The 19427-nt window shown below is 37.9% G+C and overlaps 1 protein-coding gene across 2 annotated transcripts in view; it reads left to right on the top strand.

The window, feature by feature from the left end:
* Nucleotides 1-19427, top strand: part of VWA8 (von Willebrand factor A domain containing 8) — a 407530-nt gene that overhangs the window by 267284 nt on the left and 120819 nt on the right. For both annotated transcript variants that reach the window (XM_008260014.4, XM_051850641.2), the window contains 8 exons: nt 1666-1774; nt 3952-4090; nt 7759-7958; nt 14629-14739; nt 15551-15615; nt 16210-16335; nt 17345-17454; nt 18115-18269. In XM_008260014.4, the coding sequence (XP_008258236.2) occupies nt 1666-1774; nt 3952-4090; nt 7759-7958; nt 14629-14739; nt 15551-15615; nt 16210-16335; nt 17345-17454; nt 18115-18269 (1015 nt within the window). The remainder of the gene's footprint in view (nt 1-1665; nt 1775-3951; nt 4091-7758; nt 7959-14628; nt 14740-15550; nt 15616-16209; nt 16336-17344; nt 17455-18114; nt 18270-19427) is intronic.

Below are 19427 nucleotides of genomic sequence, written 5' to 3'. Positions count from 1 at the left end.
CCCAAGAAACATTACATATCACCATGTTCATTTCACAGATGAAATTAGTGCTCTGAGATATTTGTCAAATTTTCCTTTCCCAAATTTGCATGGCTGGTTAATAAAGGAACTAGACCTAAAACCCAGTTCTCTTATATTCTATTACACTACGTTTTCTATGCTAGGGGGAAATTAAGTGTCTCCCGCCTTTGTTTTCTCCTTCTGTGTTTGGAGGCCTAATTCTCCTTTTGTGAATTGCTGAAAGAAGTAAGCAATATAATTTGTTCCTTGAACTAGGGGAGAGAAATCCTAGTCTACAAGATATTTTCAAGATCAACCCTATTGACTCAAAAATGCAGTTTTATTACATTCAAAAGAAAGAACAAAATAGTGGTGAATCCCCTAAGTCAGCCACAACACACTCCCCAGTGAAAAGATGGAATTAAGTGGGTTGCCAATCAGAATAACTACCCAAGTATTTTAAATGTATGTTTCACATAGATACAAAAGCACATGTATGCTTTTGTCAGATGTCTTTTAAGAATTTTCATGTAAATTTCTTTTTAATTTCTCTGCTCCTTTTAAATATTAACATTTCAAAGAGACAAAGAGCATATTTTATCGGAATGTTGGAGCTCATTATTTTAAGCAAAAAATACCTAAGAAATACCATATCAAACTTCTCCTTAACTGAAAACAAATGATTTCTAAATATAACTATATATTCTTTTAATAATCATCTAATTCATATCAAGCATGCATTTCACTCTGTTGTCATTTATTTTTAGAGATTACTTTTGATAATCTCTAATGATTTTAATAATTATTTTTAGAGAAATGTTAAATCCAGATTATTTTTCCCTTAACTTGTGATGAAGAAAATTCTAATAGGTTAAATAAATCAATTGTGCCTTTCTTTACAGATTCAGAGAAGAGTTAGTGTGACTAAAAAGTGAAGGCTTTAGTCTCAAAAGTCTGTCTGTAGTTTTGTGCTTTCGCATTTCCATATTAGCTTTGGTAAATTGCAGTTGGAAACTGCTTAAAATAAAATAATGAACGAGCCCATTAGAAGTGATAGAAGTAGTTTCTCTGCTGGGGGCAATGACTGAAAGTGGCCCCAAGGGGTTCCGGTGCTGGGGGTGCTCTATTTCTTTAGGCACGGATTACAGCTGTGTTCAGAGACAAGTGACACGTTCATGTGAATATTTCTGTATTATGTGTGAACTCAAAATGAAGAAAAGGTAAAGTGTATTACAAGCCTGGGACTATTCGTATTATGTACTATTTATTACTTAATGCCAAATTTAAAAGAATAGACTGAGAATTTTGATAGACTACCCCAAATATTTTAAATATTTCCAATCCTCTACCAAGAATTTGCATGTTAAATTACTAAATATTTTAGAAGTCAAGGAAAAAACTTGTAAACTTTATTTATAATTTATATAAATGCATATTTATCACTAAAGTAAAAGCAAGAAAGAACTTACCTTCTAATTTTCTTTAATGTGGATTCTTTCTCACCTTAATATATATTCCAGCTATGACTTTATAGACTGTCTTTTCATAACTGTAATTAAAGCATTCATCAAATATATTTGTATGATTGATCATAAATGGTACATTACTTTTCCCTGTGACTTGTCAACAGGAAAAAATGTCTACTTCTCAAATTGTCTTTGACAGGTTACCTCTGCCAAAGCAGACATTCATGGGCTACTGGACAGTTGGTCAGGGAGGAACTGGAATGCAGAGACTCTTGTGTCCCGCAGAAACTCATCATATAGACGTAAAGGTTGATATCTTTATTATTTTCTCTTAAACTATTGACTCTTACAATTTTTTTCTGGTATGTTTCCTGGAGAAAATCCATGGCATCTCAGGAATGACCTGATATGATATCATTTTAGCTTCTGCTCAACTTTCAAATCAGTCTGACCTCCAGAGGACTCAACATACGCCATTCATAACACCCAGATAGAATTTCTAAGAGTTAATCTGTATATCCATTAGGTATATCTTGTGTTTTCCTAGGACAGTTACTCTGCGATATTTATCTTTACTTTGTGTTTGTCAGTGGAATTAAAACTTTGTGTGCGCTGTTTAAAAAGTTTCAGCTACTCTGTAGCTACACATTATTGATAGATGCTGTCTTCTTCATGTGAAAAGGCAAAGGAAAGGATTATCAGTCCCTCCTTGCAGTGGAAATCCCTGTAAGTTTTTCAAGAAGAAAGGTGTTTATTTTGGGAAATGAGGTGCTTGTAAAATCATTAGAAAGGACAGGAAAAACAAAAGTCAGGGGATCAGTATTGGTTTTGTAATTTCAAGAGTAGTGTTTCTCTGTCTTTTACCATCCCTGTTGCTGGGACTTCATGGAAACCAAGGTCAGCAAGATTTTTCTGTAAAAGTGCCAGTAGTAAATATTTTAGGCTTTGTGGCCATACAGATTCTGTTGCAACTACTTAATTCTGCCATCACAGTGCAGAAGCAGCCATGGCAATACATAAACAAATGGGTGTGGCTGTTCTCCACTAAGATTTTCTTTACAGAAATAGACAATGGGTCATACTTGTCAACTTGTGGGCCTTGTCAACTCCTGTAATAGAGCACAGAATTTGCTCATATTTGCCAGAGCTTCCTTGTCTATGTTGATGTAGGAAGATACCCAGATACCTCTGTCCTGCCTTCCAGATTTCATACAAATGCATTTAATTGGCAGGACCTAAGTCACTCCCAAAATCCTTTCTCTAGGGAGTGTGAGGAATCTAACCCCTGAGATACAGACTAGAGGAAGGGAGAATGTCAACATCTATCCCAAATATTTTTGATTAATTTAGGCTGTAGACCATGCAAATCATTGAAATTTCAATCATATCTATAGAGTTTTCCAGGAACTCATATCTAATACCCAGCACTAATATCCATACATTATTAAATTAGTTGCTCTGCTTATGTTTATATTGAATGATTATCACTATGGATGAAATACTCTACCTTTCATAAATAACACTGGTGATTATCAGTAAGTTTGAGTTGCTTTTATTTTTAACTTTCATATGTCATATTTTATTACATTTTACTTTTTTTATTATTAGACAGGCAGAGTTAGACAGTGAGAGAGAGACAGAGAGAAAGGTCTTCCTTTTTCCCTTGGATCACCCCACAATGGCCGTTATGGCCGGTGTGTTGCAGCCACCGCGCTGTGCGGATCCCAAGCCAGGAGCCAGGTGCTTCTCCTGGTCTCCCATGTGGGTGCAGGGCCCAAGGACTTGGGCCATCCTCCACTGCACTCCCAGTCACAACAGAAAGCTGGACTGGAAGAGGAGCAACCAGGACAGAATGGCGCCCCAACTGGGACTAGAACCCGGGGTGCCAGCGCCGCAGGTGGAGGATTAGCCTAGTGAGCCGCAGCGCCGGCTGGGAAGAATGCTTTTTATAACACTATCTAGAATTGAACCAGGCTTTTAAAAGTAAAATGTGGCCGGTGCCATTTGGGGGGTGAACCAACAGAAGGAAGACCTTTGTCTCTGTCTCTCTCTCTCACTGTCTAACTCTGCCCATCAAAAAGCATTCTTCCCAATGGAAATATGATCAGTCCCTGGGTCATTCATTTGCAAATTATTCTCCTGATTTAGACAGCTCTGAGTTGTGATATTTAGAATAAAAAACTAGGTGTTGGCTTAGAAAGGAACGAATTACTGAGACATCTTATGGGATTCTACTTCTGGCATGTTTTGTGAGTAAAAAGAAAAGAAAATGGGAAATTAAATAAGATAGCACATGTGAAAGCATTTATAAATGCAGGTATATAGTGACAGTATCAATATAAATATTATTCCAGCCAGTAAAATGAGAAGAGGTATATTAGAACAGTATGTACTTGAATTAAAATGTATGTGTTGGAAGAACTGTAATTTTTCTATATTTTTGTGACTACACAAATTTCTAACTTAGCTAACTGCTTTATTACAGGGCCCAGCAACTGTAAACATACAGGAGTTTCCAATAGAAAGGCAGGAAGAAAGATCCCTAAACTTCACGGAAGAATGTGCTTCCTGGAGTTTCCCATTGGATGAAATTAATTTAGTCTGCGATATTGCTACATCCCATGGTATGTCAGCTCACTCTTTTGATGTTTTCTACACTGATTTTCTTTTTAAAGAAGGATTAAAATAATGTCTAGACATCAAGAGACTATGACAGACTCGGTGAGTGTCATTTGTGGATTGGATAGCAATTATATGTAATCTAGAACTAATTTCCTCTAACAACCTAGCAAAATGCTATTGTGGAATCCACATAAGTACTTCTGAGTTTGTGTGCGTATATCTGTTTCTCATTACAACTGTAGCACAAAGTTAAACACACCCAGGCGTGTGCTAAAAATAGAAGGGAAAAATAAAAAGGAGTAACATTGGATTTTTTTTGGCTAGGATTCCAGTTTAGTGATTGCATGAACCACAAAAGCAGGGTTGGAGCGATTTGCACTCATTAAACTTCTCGTTGTTAAAAGACGTGGATTTTGGGCATCTACATTTCTGGACTCTTGCCATTACCTATGATGTGTAGTGAGCCTGGGCACCTTTTGGCAGGAGTTTCTCAGTGGATGTCAGTTGCTATGGTGATATAAACAGAAGTTGTAGCTAGGGAAAGGGTGAGAGTCTCTAACTTCAGGGAGATGGGAATTGTCAAGGCGAAGATCAGTATCTTATTTTTGTTCCTGTATGTTCTGTGGATATTGTTTATTCCCTAAATAAGCTATTTGACTAAAACTGTGCTTTAAAAATGTGCAGTTGTTCTTGTTGTTTGCTAAAACAAACAAACAAACAACTGTCTCTCTTATTAAGGTATTTTACATTCTGAGTGAGAGACAAAGTATGGAGCTTTGGGGTGAAGTTTGAACTTTGGCCCCTGTTTTGTTTCTAGGGAGTGTAAATAAGTACACTGTGATCTCTGCCCATGCCTAGGACAGAATTGCTAATCAGTCCCTGCTGTACTTTTCTCCATCAGCCTGGTCACAGGCCCCCAGTGTCCTCAGCACACATTCCACGCGGCCACTGCCCCTCAAGTCCGAGTCAGCCCTGAACAACGAAACTGTTTGCTATCCCAGATATAATTCAACACTCTGTTTTGGTGTTGGTCTCATTTTGTAAACTAAGGTTTTGTTTCTTTGTTTGTTTGTTTTATTCTGCATTTATAAGAGAAAAGAGCATGTTCTTGGATTAGAAACAGAGTTAATTATATTTCTGTATGTTTAGGCCAAAGACCAAATGGCATTTACTGCCTGTAGTAAGAAAGAGAACAACTAATAAGCTTCTTAAGTACATTTCTGTTAACACGTCTGCTGTATTCCCTAGTGCTCTGTGCTGTGCAGGAATGTGCTCATTAAATGTTGAGGTGAACGTGTTTGTGTTGATAATGGAAGCATTGTACAGTTCTATCTGTACAATGTACTATAGTACACACACACACACAGTTCCTACTGTTTCTAAATAATGTGTCCTCTTCAGCCCTTCTGTTGACTTTCATTTCTTAGCAATGTTAGTTTGTTGATTTAAATTTTACTATCCTTATATATATATATGACATATTTCTATATAGATAGATATAATGTTGTGTGTGTATATATATATATATATATAATATTGTAGGTGTTGCACGCATACTCATATACACACATCTAGATTTTCCAGAGTAGTCCCAAATTGAAGCATTTCTTATTGTCATATCTGGTGTCTTAATTTTGGTTTCAGAAAATATGACCATTGTGAATCAGAATCAGATACCTGCTGATAGAATTTATTATACAAGATAAATTTAATCCCTTATCTCAAGGTGACTACAAAGGAGGTTGTAAAAAACAAAACAGCCTAACTGCACAAAAGGAGGGCCTCAAACCAGCAGCCTGGGTTTATCCCCTGGGAGCCTATTGGAAGGACAGAGTCTGTAACCTAGCCCCACACCCACCAAGTCAGAATCTTCATTTTCATGTAGATTCCCCAGTGATTAATAGACATGCAAAAGTTGAAGAAGCACTGATATAGAATTCAGAAAATGGACCCAGAGGGGCCGCCTGCAATGCCAGCATCCCATATGGATGTCAGTTTCAGTCCCAGTTGCTCCATTTCCAATCCAGCTCCCTGCTAATGTGCCTGGGAAAGCAGTGGAGGATGGCCCAAGTGCTTGGGCCCCTGCACCCATGTTAGAGACCTGCATGAAGCTTGTGGCTTCAGCCTGCCCCAGCCCTGGTTGTTGCAGCAATTTGGGAAGTGAACCAGTGGAAGATCTCTCTCTATCTCCCTATTTCTTCCTGTCTCTCTTTGTAATTCTGCCTTTCAAATAAATAAAATAAATCTTTAAAAAAATAAAATAAAAAGTAAGAAAAGGGACCCAGGCAAGTATTCACCTTGAAAACACAGAGATTTTTTCTTAAAAAAAAAAAAAAAAGTATTCAACTATGAAGAAAAGCCTTGAAATTAAGAGCCATAGGACTAATATTATAAGATAAGTGATCATGTAGATAGGATTAAATGTTAAAGGGGTCATATAAATAAGATCAAATGTCTGATAATAATAATAGATTGAATTAAAAAGGAGAGAATGTTCCAACATGAGAAGTAGTGCACAGCAGACTCCTAGAATGATAATTGCTTTAAACAGCACTCTGACCTCAGAATCAGCCCTTAAGGAATCCTGGTCTGGCTGCAAAGAGAGCATTTGAGGAATGGAAAGCCAAGACACTGTGGCAAAAAAAATATCCTACATGAAGGATCTCTGTGAGAGCGATCCCAGTGAAAAGAAGTGGCCATCAAAGAAGGATGCACTTTGCTCTGAAGGGAGGAGAGAACTTCCACTTTGCTTAGGCCTTGTCTAAACACGGACAGAGTTTGTAGATTCAAAAGGCTTCCATAGCCTAGACAGCTAGCTTATGTCAAAAGCCTCAGATGATCACTGACGTCATACATAAGAGTGTTAATTGTTAAATTAACAACAGAAGTCACTGTGCACTAACTTCCCATGTAGGACCTCTGTCTTCAATGAGTTGTATTATGAGAATTAACTGTAAAACTTGTTCTCAAACAGTTTTTTTGTGCATATATGTGCAAATTGTTGAAATCTTTACTTTGTATAGAGTTGGTCTTTGTTTATAAAGTTAATTGAAAATGAATCTTAATGGAGAATGGGACTGGGAGTGGGAGAGTGAGGAAGAAGTGGGGTGGGAGTGTGGATGGGAGACAGATATGGTGGGAAGAATCACTATATTCCTAAAGTTGTACTTATGAAAATTGTACTCGTTAAATAAAAGATTTCTTTGGAAAAGAAAAAGAAATTGGCTGACTAATTTACAGCAAAAAAATTCATAAAGAACTAGTAAATAGCTAGAAAATGCAAGATTACCAGATAGAAGATGTTGATGAGCAGTTGTCCATTTGAAGCAACAGTAGAATGAAAGACCATTATTGGAACACAAGGCACTTTGCACCATACAAGGAAGAATTTCCTGAACTTGTGGATTGTAGAATACTTAATAGAATACTTAATAGGGTTATCATGAGATGTAACAGTATTCTTTTGGGAGCAAATAGATACTAATTTCCTCAAATTGATTGGTGTGGCCCTATCTGCATTTAGGGTAAGAAGCAAATTGCTTCTCATAGTCTCTTCAGCTTAATCAATCCACTTACATATAGCTGCTGAGCTTCAACTGTGTGTTCAACCTCTGGACTAATCAGAAAATCAGTTGTAAACCGTAAAATTAACATCTTTTTGTCTTTTCAGATAATGAGGAAAATATTCTGTACGTAGCAGCATGCAACCCAGTTTCCTTGTACTTCATGAATATGGCTGGGAAAAGTGGCTACTTTGTGGACTTTTATGACATCTTCCCAAAACTGACCAGTGGAGTTTGGCATCCATTTGTGACAGTAGCCCCACTAGGAGGTCCCCTCAGAGGTCAAGTGATTCTCCATGAGGAACAGGTAACTTACTAGCCCACTAACATGCTTCAATTATGTGAATGGTAATCTATATGAAGTGGCAAAAAATCATCTGCAGCCTATAACTGAAAATATGTGCTATCACAAAGATTATTTTCATAACCATTTATTTTATTTGAAAAGCAAAGTTGGAGCCAGCATTGTGGCATAATGGGTAAAGCCAATACCTGCAATCACATGGCATCCCATATGGGTGCTGGTTCTTGTCCCAGCTGCTCCACTTCCAATCCAGCTCTCTGCTAATGGCCTGGGAAAAGTAGCAGAAGATGACCCAAGTGCTTGGGCCCTTGCACACATGTAGTGGACCCGGATGAAACTCCTGGCTCCTGCCTTTGACCTGTGCCAGACCTGGCCATTGGAGCCATTTATGGAGTAAACCAGCAGATGGAAAATCTTTGTCGGGCCGGCGCCGTGGCTCAATAGGCTAATCCTCCACCTTGCGGCGCCGGCACACCGGGTTCTAGTCCCAGTTGGGGCGCCGGATTCTGTCCCGGTTGCCCCTCTTCCAGGCCAGCTCTCTGCTATGGCCAGGGAGTGCAGTGGAGGATGGCCCAGGTGCTTGGGCCCTGCACCCCATGGGAGACCAGGAAAAGCACCTGGATCCTGGCTCCTGCCATCGGATCAGCGCGGTGCGCCGGCTGCAGCGGCGGGCATTGGAGGGTGAACCAACGGCAAAGGAAGACCTTTCTCTCTCTGTCTCTCTCTCTCACTGTCCACTCTGCCTGTCAAAAAAAAAAAAAAAAAAAAAAAAAAACCAAGAAAATCTTTGTCTCTTTCTCTCTTTCCCTCCTTCCTTCCCTCTTTATGTAACTCTGCCTTTCTTTTTTTAAGATTATTTTATGTATTTGAAAGTCAGAGTTACAGAGAGAGAGAGAGAAAGAGAAAGAGCTTCCATCTGCTGGTTTACTCCCCAGATGGCTGCAATTACCAAGGCTAAGCCGGTCAAAGCCAGGAGTCAGGAGCTTCATCTAGATCTCCCACATGAATGCAGGAGCCCAAACACTGTGGCTACTTTCTTCTGCTACTATCCCAGGCCATTAGCAGGGAGCTGGATCAGAAATGGAGCAGTCAGGACTTGAACCTGTGCCCACATGGGATGCCGATATTGCAGTTGGTGGCTTAACTCACCCACTACACCACAACGCCAGCCCTTTGAAGGAAATTTCTTTTAACTGAAAATACATGCTATCACAAAGGTTGAGGAGAAGGGCTGAGGGGCAACTGAGAAGTTTGATGTTAATCAGTACCACAAAGGCAGACTAATGTCCTTTCTGTAGAGACTTCAGTACAACCTGAAGGGCTGAAAACAGGTTGCTCAGTTTTTCAACCTCAATACCATTGACATTTAAGGCCAGATAATTCTCTTATCAAATTCACACTTTTTTGGGAGGGATACACGACAAATAAATAAACCAATAAGTAAGCATGCCAGTTTCACATAGTGATAAGTGCTATACAGAAACAGCATAATGTCTGAGGGAGTGATGGGATGGAGTTGGGAGGACAAATATTGAAAGAGTGCTGAGAGAAGCCTGAATGACATTCTTTGTGTTTGGAGAGCCAGTTGAATACACTTGAGTGCAATACACTCTGATCATTTAGTATCTATGATGATCACATTCTATTCATCACTTCTGTGGATTAGTGCACTAAGGTTGCACTAAAGAAAAGTCAGAATGAAAGCAATTCCAAACAGATGTAGATCTATGTTTCAATTAGTGGGAATTCCAAGGCCAAGGTAATCTATACTATAGCAACAGTGAGGAGTCTAATGTTTTTGTTTACCTGCTATCTGCCTACTATCTACCAGCTGTTGTTCTAGTTATGTTATTCAATGAATGTATACCCAGTATCTGCTATTGGGGATGCCACAGTGAACAAAACAACAAAAAAATTCTTTTCTTCAAACGCTAACATTCTGATGTAGGAAGATAGAAAATAAACAAAATAAACACATGATATCTTAGGGTCAAAGGAGAAACCAAGACTGCATTTTAAAATAAGTTGGGCAGAGATTGCCTAACTGAAAGAGGTCAATGGTTAAATGAAAACTTGATGAAACTGAGGAGAACAGATACCTGAAGAACATTCTAGTCGATAGGAATAGTAAATTGAAGGGTCCAGAGGCTAAAACTTGCCCCTTCCTTTTTAAGAAGTGTGTTGGAGGAGATTGAATCAAGCAGGAGAGTAAGAGGTGAGGTAGAGGTTACTCAAGGGCGTGGGAGGGTGACAAGGCAGAGAGGGCTATGAGAAGCAGATTGTGTTGTGCCTGTAGGCCATCGAAGGTTCTGGGCCCTGACTGTGAATGAAAGGGGAATGCATTGGTGTGAGTTTTGAGCAGAAAAGTGGCACAATCTGACTTACGTTTTTTTAGAAATAAAGTCTCTGGTTGTGTTGTGATGAATAGAGAGCTCCCTCAGCAGATACTGAAGTGATCCAGCCAAAAGATACTGGTGGTTTGGAAGAGGATGGAGGTCATGAGCAGTGGTAGATTCTGGTTTTTTGAAAACAGAACTAGCAGGATTTCCTAGCAGATCAGATGTACATGATGAGAGAGGGCAGAGTTAAGGACAGCCTCAAGTTTTAGGGTCTGAACAACTTGGAATAAAATTGCCATAAACTGAGGTGGAGAAGGAGTCAGTGGAGAATATAGAATGCATGTTTGCTTGAATTCGTGATACCTATTAAACATCCAAGTAGAAGGTGAACTGGAATTCACTGGAGAGTTCAGAACAAGAAATATAAATTTAGGAGTTGTGAGTATATAAATGTTATATAAAGGCATCAGATTGAAAGAGGGCCCCATGGAAATGAATGCAGGGAGAGAAGAGATTCCCAGGCTCTAAGCCTTGGGGCAACAGAATCTGCAGAAATCAAGGTGAAGAGGAATCAACAATGAGGACTGGGTAAGAGTGAAGTAGATGGATAACCCAGGGAGTGTGGTATCCTGGAAGGCAAATGGTGACGGTCTCAAGGACAGAGATCAGATATCATGATGACAGTGTGTCAGGGATGAGCGTGCACTGTCTCAGCTTCTTACAACTGCCTAGGAGGAGACTGAGGCTCAGAGGTTAAGCAAGCTTCCCAGAAAGTACATAGAACTGAGATTCAACCAAGCTGGGTGGACCCCACCCAAATTAGTCTTCACCCTTGTTCTCACTGACTGCAGATACCTGGGCTAAAGACTAGTCTGAAAACATTAAAGAGCATTCATAATAGGACAATATTAAAGAAATGCAATGCTGTTATTTTTAATTATTTAAAGAGAAAAGGATTACTAAGAAACAATACTTTTAGTCTGTACTTAGCCAAAAGGAAAAGAACATTTTAGTGGATCACTGGAGGAAATAACTCAGCTCTGACTTTACTCTTGCCTGAATCATCATCATAAATTCTGAGTTGGGTTTTTTCCTGGTTTTGTTTTCACATTTTTTTCCACTTTCACTTTCTCCTAGGAGCAGGGTTCATAAGTATCCAGATACGACTTATAAAAGTTTGTGTCCGGCAAATTGAAATGAGTTGTACTTTATAGATTTCCAATAAAGTATCAATGCCGTTATATTGAATTCGTCAGTCAGAAGAACCTGTCATGAAACCCACATGATATCTTGTTTTTTTCATTCAGTAAGCCAAACAAGTTTGGGTGAGAATAAAAATTTAGAGTGTTTATTCCAAAAGTCCTGCCAGATTTCAGTGTCGAATTCATGGTCAGATTTACATGTGCACATTCGTCAAGGGGGCTTGGGGGGATTTGGATTTAAGATTAGGGGGTTCTTAGCAAGTATTTCCTCAAGTGATCCAATTATTTGACAACCTTGCTGGTGAATACCCTGTTCTATTACAAAGACTTTATCCAAGAAAATTTGTTTTTCATTCCAGAGCCTGGCCCCCTGGCCTTCTTTCTGCTTATCGCCTGGCCACAGTGTTAACAGTTTTCCAGAAAGTGCTGGGACACCCTGAGCGGACTTGCCAGTGTAGCTGGATAGGTCCATTCTACTTGTCCTCCAAACTGCCCTATCATTCCTAAGAGGGAATCTGAGGTGTCCCTTTTGTGCTAATGCCTCTGTTGGGATGTCAGACCTGTTGGAATCCTTTATGAACAGCACCACACAGCCAGGAAACTCAACAACTGATACATAATTCTAGTGGAATATAAACTGCCCGCCACCAGCCCCTTCTCCCTCATCTGCCCTAACTGCAAATGAAGCTGACCTATCCTCAAGAGGACTTCCATGAATTCTCCTACACCCCTGTCTTTTTAAAATAAAGCTTTGCCACGGATACATTTCCCTGGTTAGCTTAAGAAGTTGTTCAGAAATTCCTTGCTAAAATAAAACCTTAAGTGAGGAAAGGGAAACTTTGCCATGCTAAAAATAAAGACCCTCCCTTCCCCCAGCCCCAGGAGATTACTTATTACATCTGCACAAAGTTTAGAATTTCAGACTTTGGGACATTGAGGTCATCCAGAGGTTACTTTTCTCCCAGTCAAATACAAACATAATAAACTCGCTCACTTGCCTCTCTTCCCTGCCCCGCTCCAAGGAGCGCCAAAGCCACAGTTACATGTACTCATGTGTGACGCAAAATTCTATTTTTAAACTCAGACAGAATATATCATTAGTCATTTACAGAAGGAAACCATTAACATCTAAAGGGAGGGAGCAACAGCGCTCCTTCGTGTTGCCAATTGCTTATAAAACTAATTCTAAATACAGGGATGGCTGGAATGTATACATGTTTTCTGTCAGGAAGAGTTTTCAGTTCACTTAGGACTATGTGACTATTAGACCCTAAAAAGGAACAAAAATGGAAAATCACACTTACTTTTCTGCTTAATCATATCTATTTAATCAGCTCCTTCATCATTTGTAAATGATTTAAAAATCATAAAATATATGTTTTAGAACTTTGTTTTAAAAGTTATAGCATCCTAAATTGCTTGAGTGCTAACAATTCATGTTAATATTGTAATACTTATGATACAGGCAAGATTTATTTACCATTAAACAGTCCTTTAAAAGATTTAATCCACAATGGAGACTTTGTAATATTTTAACTTATTCATTAGTTTTTTTTTTTCTTTTTGGAAACCTCTTAAGTATCATTACCATTTTCAAAACTTTCCAAAACTATGAATAATGCTTCTTATTTAGATGTAATTTTTAAAATATTTCCAATGCACATTTTTAATGGAGAATTACATATTACACAGAATAATGCATTGGAAGGATGATGTTTGTGGAAAACATCAAAGCTTTGTCAACCTGCTTAGTAAAATTTTTTAAGACAGCCAAGGTTCAGAGTACATAGTGGGAAGTAAACTATGCAGTGCAAATGCTACTTTAATTCTTGAGCACTTCAATAAAATTTGCTTATAAAATAAATCTTGAAACCACAGTACCAAGTACTAGAATTGCAGCTGATTCATTAGTATTTTTACATTTCTTTAACTGGATTACATAAAAGAGGGCAAGGGCCATGATTAATTCATTGCTGTAGTCTCTTTTGTACTTTAAATATAAGCTGCTTAATAAATATTGTGGAATAAATGAACAAACCTCTTGCAATTTAATTGCTTTTTATATGTTGCAAAATAAGTATTAATACTTTGGGTGCCTTTCTACTTTATTTTCCCTAAAGGAAGTTCTTGAAATTAAGAAGTCAAAAAGGTAGAGGTAAATGGAGGAGCCCCAAATTTAAAACAGCACAAAAACCAGAAAGAAAGGACAGTTGCCTAGCAATAAGGGCAAACAACTATCAGGTGTCTTTTGCAAACCTGTTAGTCTGATCTTCAAATGTCTTCATATTTTAATGGAAAAAAGTCAACTTTTTTTGCATTGCTTTAAGATAGTTAATCATTTTTGGCTTTCTCAGTTTTAACTTCTTATTTCATGTGTTTCTATTTCTGTATTTCAATGCCTAGGGCTTGTTTCTCTTCTTTGTAAAAGCCCTCCTAATCACTGGGGGATTATTACCTCATTGCATAGCAGTGATTAATAATGCTGAAGAAGTCTCTTGTTTGTATATTAGTATAGTACCAGTTAATTCTAGCTTAGTGAATTTCAAGTTGAAGAAACACTCTTACCAGCTAATCTTCAAGTCCTTCATGTTTTCTTGTCAACTCATCTTTACATAAGATACCTGTTTTCTGAACTGAACCTGTTCTCATGAAAAGGATAAATAAGATTTAATCATACATGATGTAAGAGAACTTTCTACAGAGCATTCTCTAAGTGTAATTTGGGTATAAGTAAACTTCTTGAAAATATGTGTCAGTCCTTAATTTTCTTTTTATTATATAGTAAAAACAGAATCATGGTTCAGCCAGCTGTATTATATTTAGGAGGGAATGGTGTTAAGATAAAATCTTCAAGAAAATACCTTCTACCTTCCATAATTGGGAAAGCCTTCAGAAGGCCCACCTAAAAGTTTCAATTCTATGTTATGGGAAATCATTTGGTGTCTTCATGTGTCTGTTGAGTACTTCAATATTCTTGTCTTCCCATTGGTCTATCACTAAATCTTCCACTCTCAGGCTGCCAGGAGGCCACTGCTTAAAAAAAAAAAAAAAAGCAGCAGTAGCAGCAGCAGCAACCCCCCCGTAAAAAGCAGGAACAAACCTTAACCTTTTCACTCTTGTCTTTATTTCCAGAGTAATGTCATCCTGTTGTTGGACACTCCAGGCCGGGCCCTTCGGCGTCTCATCCTCCCTTCACAAGAAGTTACGTCCAAGAAGTCTTCCTGGTTGTACAAGCAGGAACCTGTAAGGAAGACCACGCTTTCAGCAAACTGCACAGGCCTTTCTGTAGCTTTCTGACATAAAACATTAGAGAATGCTGCCTATCCCTGCCTTTTTTACCATAATGCATAAGAGAATTCTTTCTATGTACTTGCAGATTTTGATGTAGTACAAATATGCAGTTATAGATACATGTATAATCAAATATGAATAGCATCTTGACCCACATATTAACAGGAATGAACTAATAATAGAACATTATTTGAATATGATATTAAAATTTGAATATGATGTTCATAACCAACTCCCAGTCATGCAGTAAATTTTAACTTGTTTACTAAATATAGTTGTATTTTAGATTTGTGTGATAAAACCATGAGTACAACTCCTAATTGCCCCTATTAGATGAATAACTCTTTGGTTTGTTAACTAAATTAAATTGCAAATATGCAGCTTACACTATGCCCTGCAAAACAGCATTCTTATGTCTTCAAAGACCATAAAAAGAAATTTTTAAATGTTTTAAGTATATCTAAATCTAAAAAAATAAAATATGTACCACATGTTTATGTTATGATGTGAATTCTATTCTTAATTACCAGATAGTATATTTATGTTTAAACAGTATTTGGAATTATTTTTCAAAACTGATTCTAAAGAAGCTTTAGTACATAATTGTACAGTAAATTTTGAACTACAGTTTAATCCATGTTTTATAAGAGTCTTGGGGTGGGTAGAGGTTTTATACATTGAAGAATTTATTTAAAGGGGAGTAGCTAAAGACATGACTGCATCTGACACAATTATTAATGTTACTATTTTGTTCTGTCTTCAGGAAACTTATAAAATGTGTAAAGAATTTGCACACAAAAACTGGCTAGTTTTCTACAAAGAAAAAGGGTGAGTTCTTCACGGTGAGAGATTTAAACTGAGGCTCTTATTTTGTCCATTCTTTCCTGTTGTAATTATACTTGTGTATTACAAAGCTAATGTAACCAAGTTAGAGATGCTTTGATGTGAAATTCACTCTTCTCACATTGAAGAACACTGCGAAACAGACAAGAAAGATTGTAACACAGAAGCTATCACTTGGACATAGTTTAGGATCTCAATTAACATTTTAATATCTTATTACTGTTTTCTGTGTGGGTGCAAACTGTTGAAATCTTTACTCAGTATAGAGTTGATCTTCTGTATATAGATCATTAAAAATGAATCTTAATGAAGAATGGGATGGGAGAGGGAGTAGGAGATGGGATGGTTTGGGGGTGGGAGGGTGGTTATGGAGAGAAAGAGCCGCTATAATCCAGAAGTTGTACTTTTGAAATTTGTATTTATTAAATAAAAGTTTTCTATTTAAAAACATGTTATTACTTAGACTTTAAAACATCCCTCTTAGGGCTGTACAACATATTGTGGAATGACTCTACCATAATTACTCAACCATTATCCTTACTATTTCCTTTCTCATACGGTTTTCGTCTCCTTTTTCAGGAACAGTCTGACGGTGCTGGATGTTCTAGAAGGACGAACTCACACTATCTCGCTTCCCATTAACCTCAGTGCGGCTTTCCTTGTAGCGGAGGACAAATGGCTTCTGGTGGAGAGCAGAACAAATCAGTGGGTAGATCCATATAGCATGTTACGGGGCATGTTGTAGCACGGCCTTCGAAATCAATGATCCAACAGCCTTACTGTGAATTCCTTATGTCTGTCTTCAAGGTGTGTGTGTTTGGCAGCATCTCTGTAGACAAGAATTACAAGAAAAATAAATGTCATTTCTCAAAGCAATCCATTGAAATTAGCAGTTATAAAATAATGATTATATAAATGATCTATGTTTCCATTAACACATTGAAAATCTACTATATTCTGCAATATATATATACTATATATCTGCCAAATTGCAAATTCTTCTGTATAGATTTGACGTTTATTCCTTCTTCAAAGAGTCACAGTCTGCATCTTAGAACTGCTGCCTTCCTATAACTTCACAGAATCAACTCCTTAGAATTGTCTTCTTCTTTTCACCTCGTATGCTCCTATTTGGTTATGTTATGTTTATGCTTGGGCTACTGTACACTTCCGCATGAAAGGCATTAAGTGGCCCTTTATGTGCACACTAAATTCTGAGTCCCCTCACTCATGACTGCATTTGTGCCCTTCGATTGACAAGTAGAAGTAGTTGCAAAAGATTTCTGACTGTTTATATATCTGAATTTTGAAAATCCTAAAAAATAAGTAGATCAGAGGGACTGTAGTGGTAAGGAGCCAGCTGATGACACATCAGAGGTCTTGTTCCTAGTTACTGGCAGATCAAAGAGTCCTGTCAAGAGAGGGTGCCATGCAAATAAGGGCGTACTACATTAGAGTTGCTTTTCTTTTTACAGCTCTTCCTCTTATAGGAAGTGTGGGATTTGGAGTTCCCTTTTACCACTGCATAGTTATTGGACACTGTTCGTTTACACAGTGTTGAGAAATCATTTGTTAATTTCTGATGAAGTCCTGAAACTGCAAATTAGATGATTTTTTAAAGAGGCTTTGGGAGCAAAAACTCTAATTTTTTATAGTCTACCATTATGATTATTAGAAAAAGAAAAACTCACTCAGGTGTTTCATTTGTTTATAGGAAATACCTTTTAACTAAGCCAGCACACATTGAATCTGAGAACAGTGGAGCATGCCAGCTGTACATGTTGAAAGAGGAACTGCCTAGTGCAGGGTTTGGAGTTACACAAGGTAAATACCATGCTCTCTGTGCTGATGGCTGTATGGGTGCATGCTTATACATGGACTGTCCTCTAGAATCATTTAAGGACAATAACATCAGCCTATGCTAATTTCATACCAAAAGAAAACTTAGTCACTACCCTAGAAATAGTAAATAGGTCATCTACCATCTTCCCGTTCATCATGAGGAAGCTCACTCTTTTAAGTTTTGTCTTTGGGTTGTTTAACTGCCAAATCAGAATTTTTATATACATATAGCTTCCTAATTAAGATGACATCTTTTCTTTATTTTCTTGGCCATCAGGGCTGCTATGTATTTCATCAAAGTCTTGGGGTGGCGGTGGTGATGAACAGTACTTATGAAAAATCTCTAAAATGTACTGTTACCAATCCTGAGTTGGGCCAGTTTCACAGGGAATAGACAATACTAATATTTATTCCTAATACAATTTCAAATTTCATAAATACTTAGAAGCACTTGGGAAGATGTCTTGATTGTGAAAACAGTTTCTCAGACCAAAGTCTATGAATTTAAAGTTTCTCTCTCTTTCCTTCTCTCTCTTTTTACCTTTTCCTTTCTGTTTGAGTTGTTTAAACTGAAATCCTGTAAAAAATTAATTCCTGGAGCATGCTGGGGACGTATGATGTCTAATGTTCGTCTCTTTTCAGAAACAGAATTCAGCATACCTCATAAAATTTCAAGTGACCAACTCTCATCTGACAATCTAAGTTCAGCTGTGGGACAAAAGATTGTCTCTCCCAACCGAATCCTCTCAGATGAGAACAGTTATGCTACAGTAGTAGTTGGTTTTCCAGATCTCATGGTAAGCATTTTTTTTTTTTCACAGAGAGAACAAGAGGGAGAGACAGAGACAGAGGTCTTCTATCCACTGGTTCACTCCCCAGATGGCTGCAATGGCCATGGGGGCTGGGCCAGGTCAAAAGTAGGAGCCCCGAGCTTGTTCTGGGTCTCCCACATAGATACAGGTACAGGGACCCAAGCACCTTGGGCTGTCTTCTGCTGTTTTCCCAGGCACACTAGCAGGGAGCTGGATTGGAAGTGGAGAAGCTGGGTCTTGAACCAGCACCCATATGGGGTGCCAGGGTTGCAGGCAGAGGCTTAACTTGCTATGTCACAACACAGGCCCCCAAGCATCAATTTTTTAATTATTGAATAAATATTTCTTCTCCTCAATTTAACCTGTAATCTGTAAGCCTGTTTGATGGAGTAATTAAAAACATAATTCTTTTCTGGTAAATATATCAGATCAAATCTATAAGTCAGTCACTTAAAAACTATATTATACTTATATAATTTCATTAATTTTTTAAAAATTAACATTTGAAGGGCCAGCACTGTGGCACAGTGGGTTAAAGCCCTGGCTTGCAGTGCCAGTATCCCATATGGGTGCCGGTTCAAGTCCTGGCTGCTCCACTTCTGATCCAGCTCTCTGCTGTGGCCTAGGAAAACAATAGAAGATGGCTCAAGCACTTGGACCTGTGAGAAACCTGGAAGAAACTCCTGGCTCCTGGCTTCAGATCTGCTCAGCTCTGGCCGTTGCAGCCATTTGAGGAGTGAACCAGTGAATGGAAGACCTCTCTCTTTTTCTCTCTCTCTCTCTAGCTCTACCTCTCTAACTCTTCAAATAAATAAAATAAATCTTTTTTTTTTTTTAAAAAGTAACATTTGGAGTGTAATTCTATGATATAATTTAGTAAGGGAAAATGAGTATTCTCCATTTGTGGAAGTTCAATGACACAAGAAACAATTTGAGACTAATAAAGTAGTCTCCTAAAATGTTTTCAAGTTAAATTTTAGAGGGGTCATTACTGTAGATGCAGTTCTTCAACACTCATGAACATCAGTTCACTTTCATTTAAGTTTTGCTCTGATTTAATGTATGTTCGCAACATCCAGCTTAGGCTGTGATGGGTAATGACCTCAACTTATCTTTCAATTCAATGAAGCATATTACTGCTCT

This window comes from Oryctolagus cuniculus, chromosome 9 (genome assembly GCF_964237555.1).
Source record: "Oryctolagus cuniculus chromosome 9, mOryCun1.1, whole genome shotgun sequence".
In the NCBI taxonomy this organism is placed as follows: Eukaryota; Metazoa; Chordata; class Mammalia; order Lagomorpha; family Leporidae; genus Oryctolagus; species Oryctolagus cuniculus.
This window is presented reverse-complemented; position numbering and strand designations above follow the sequence as displayed.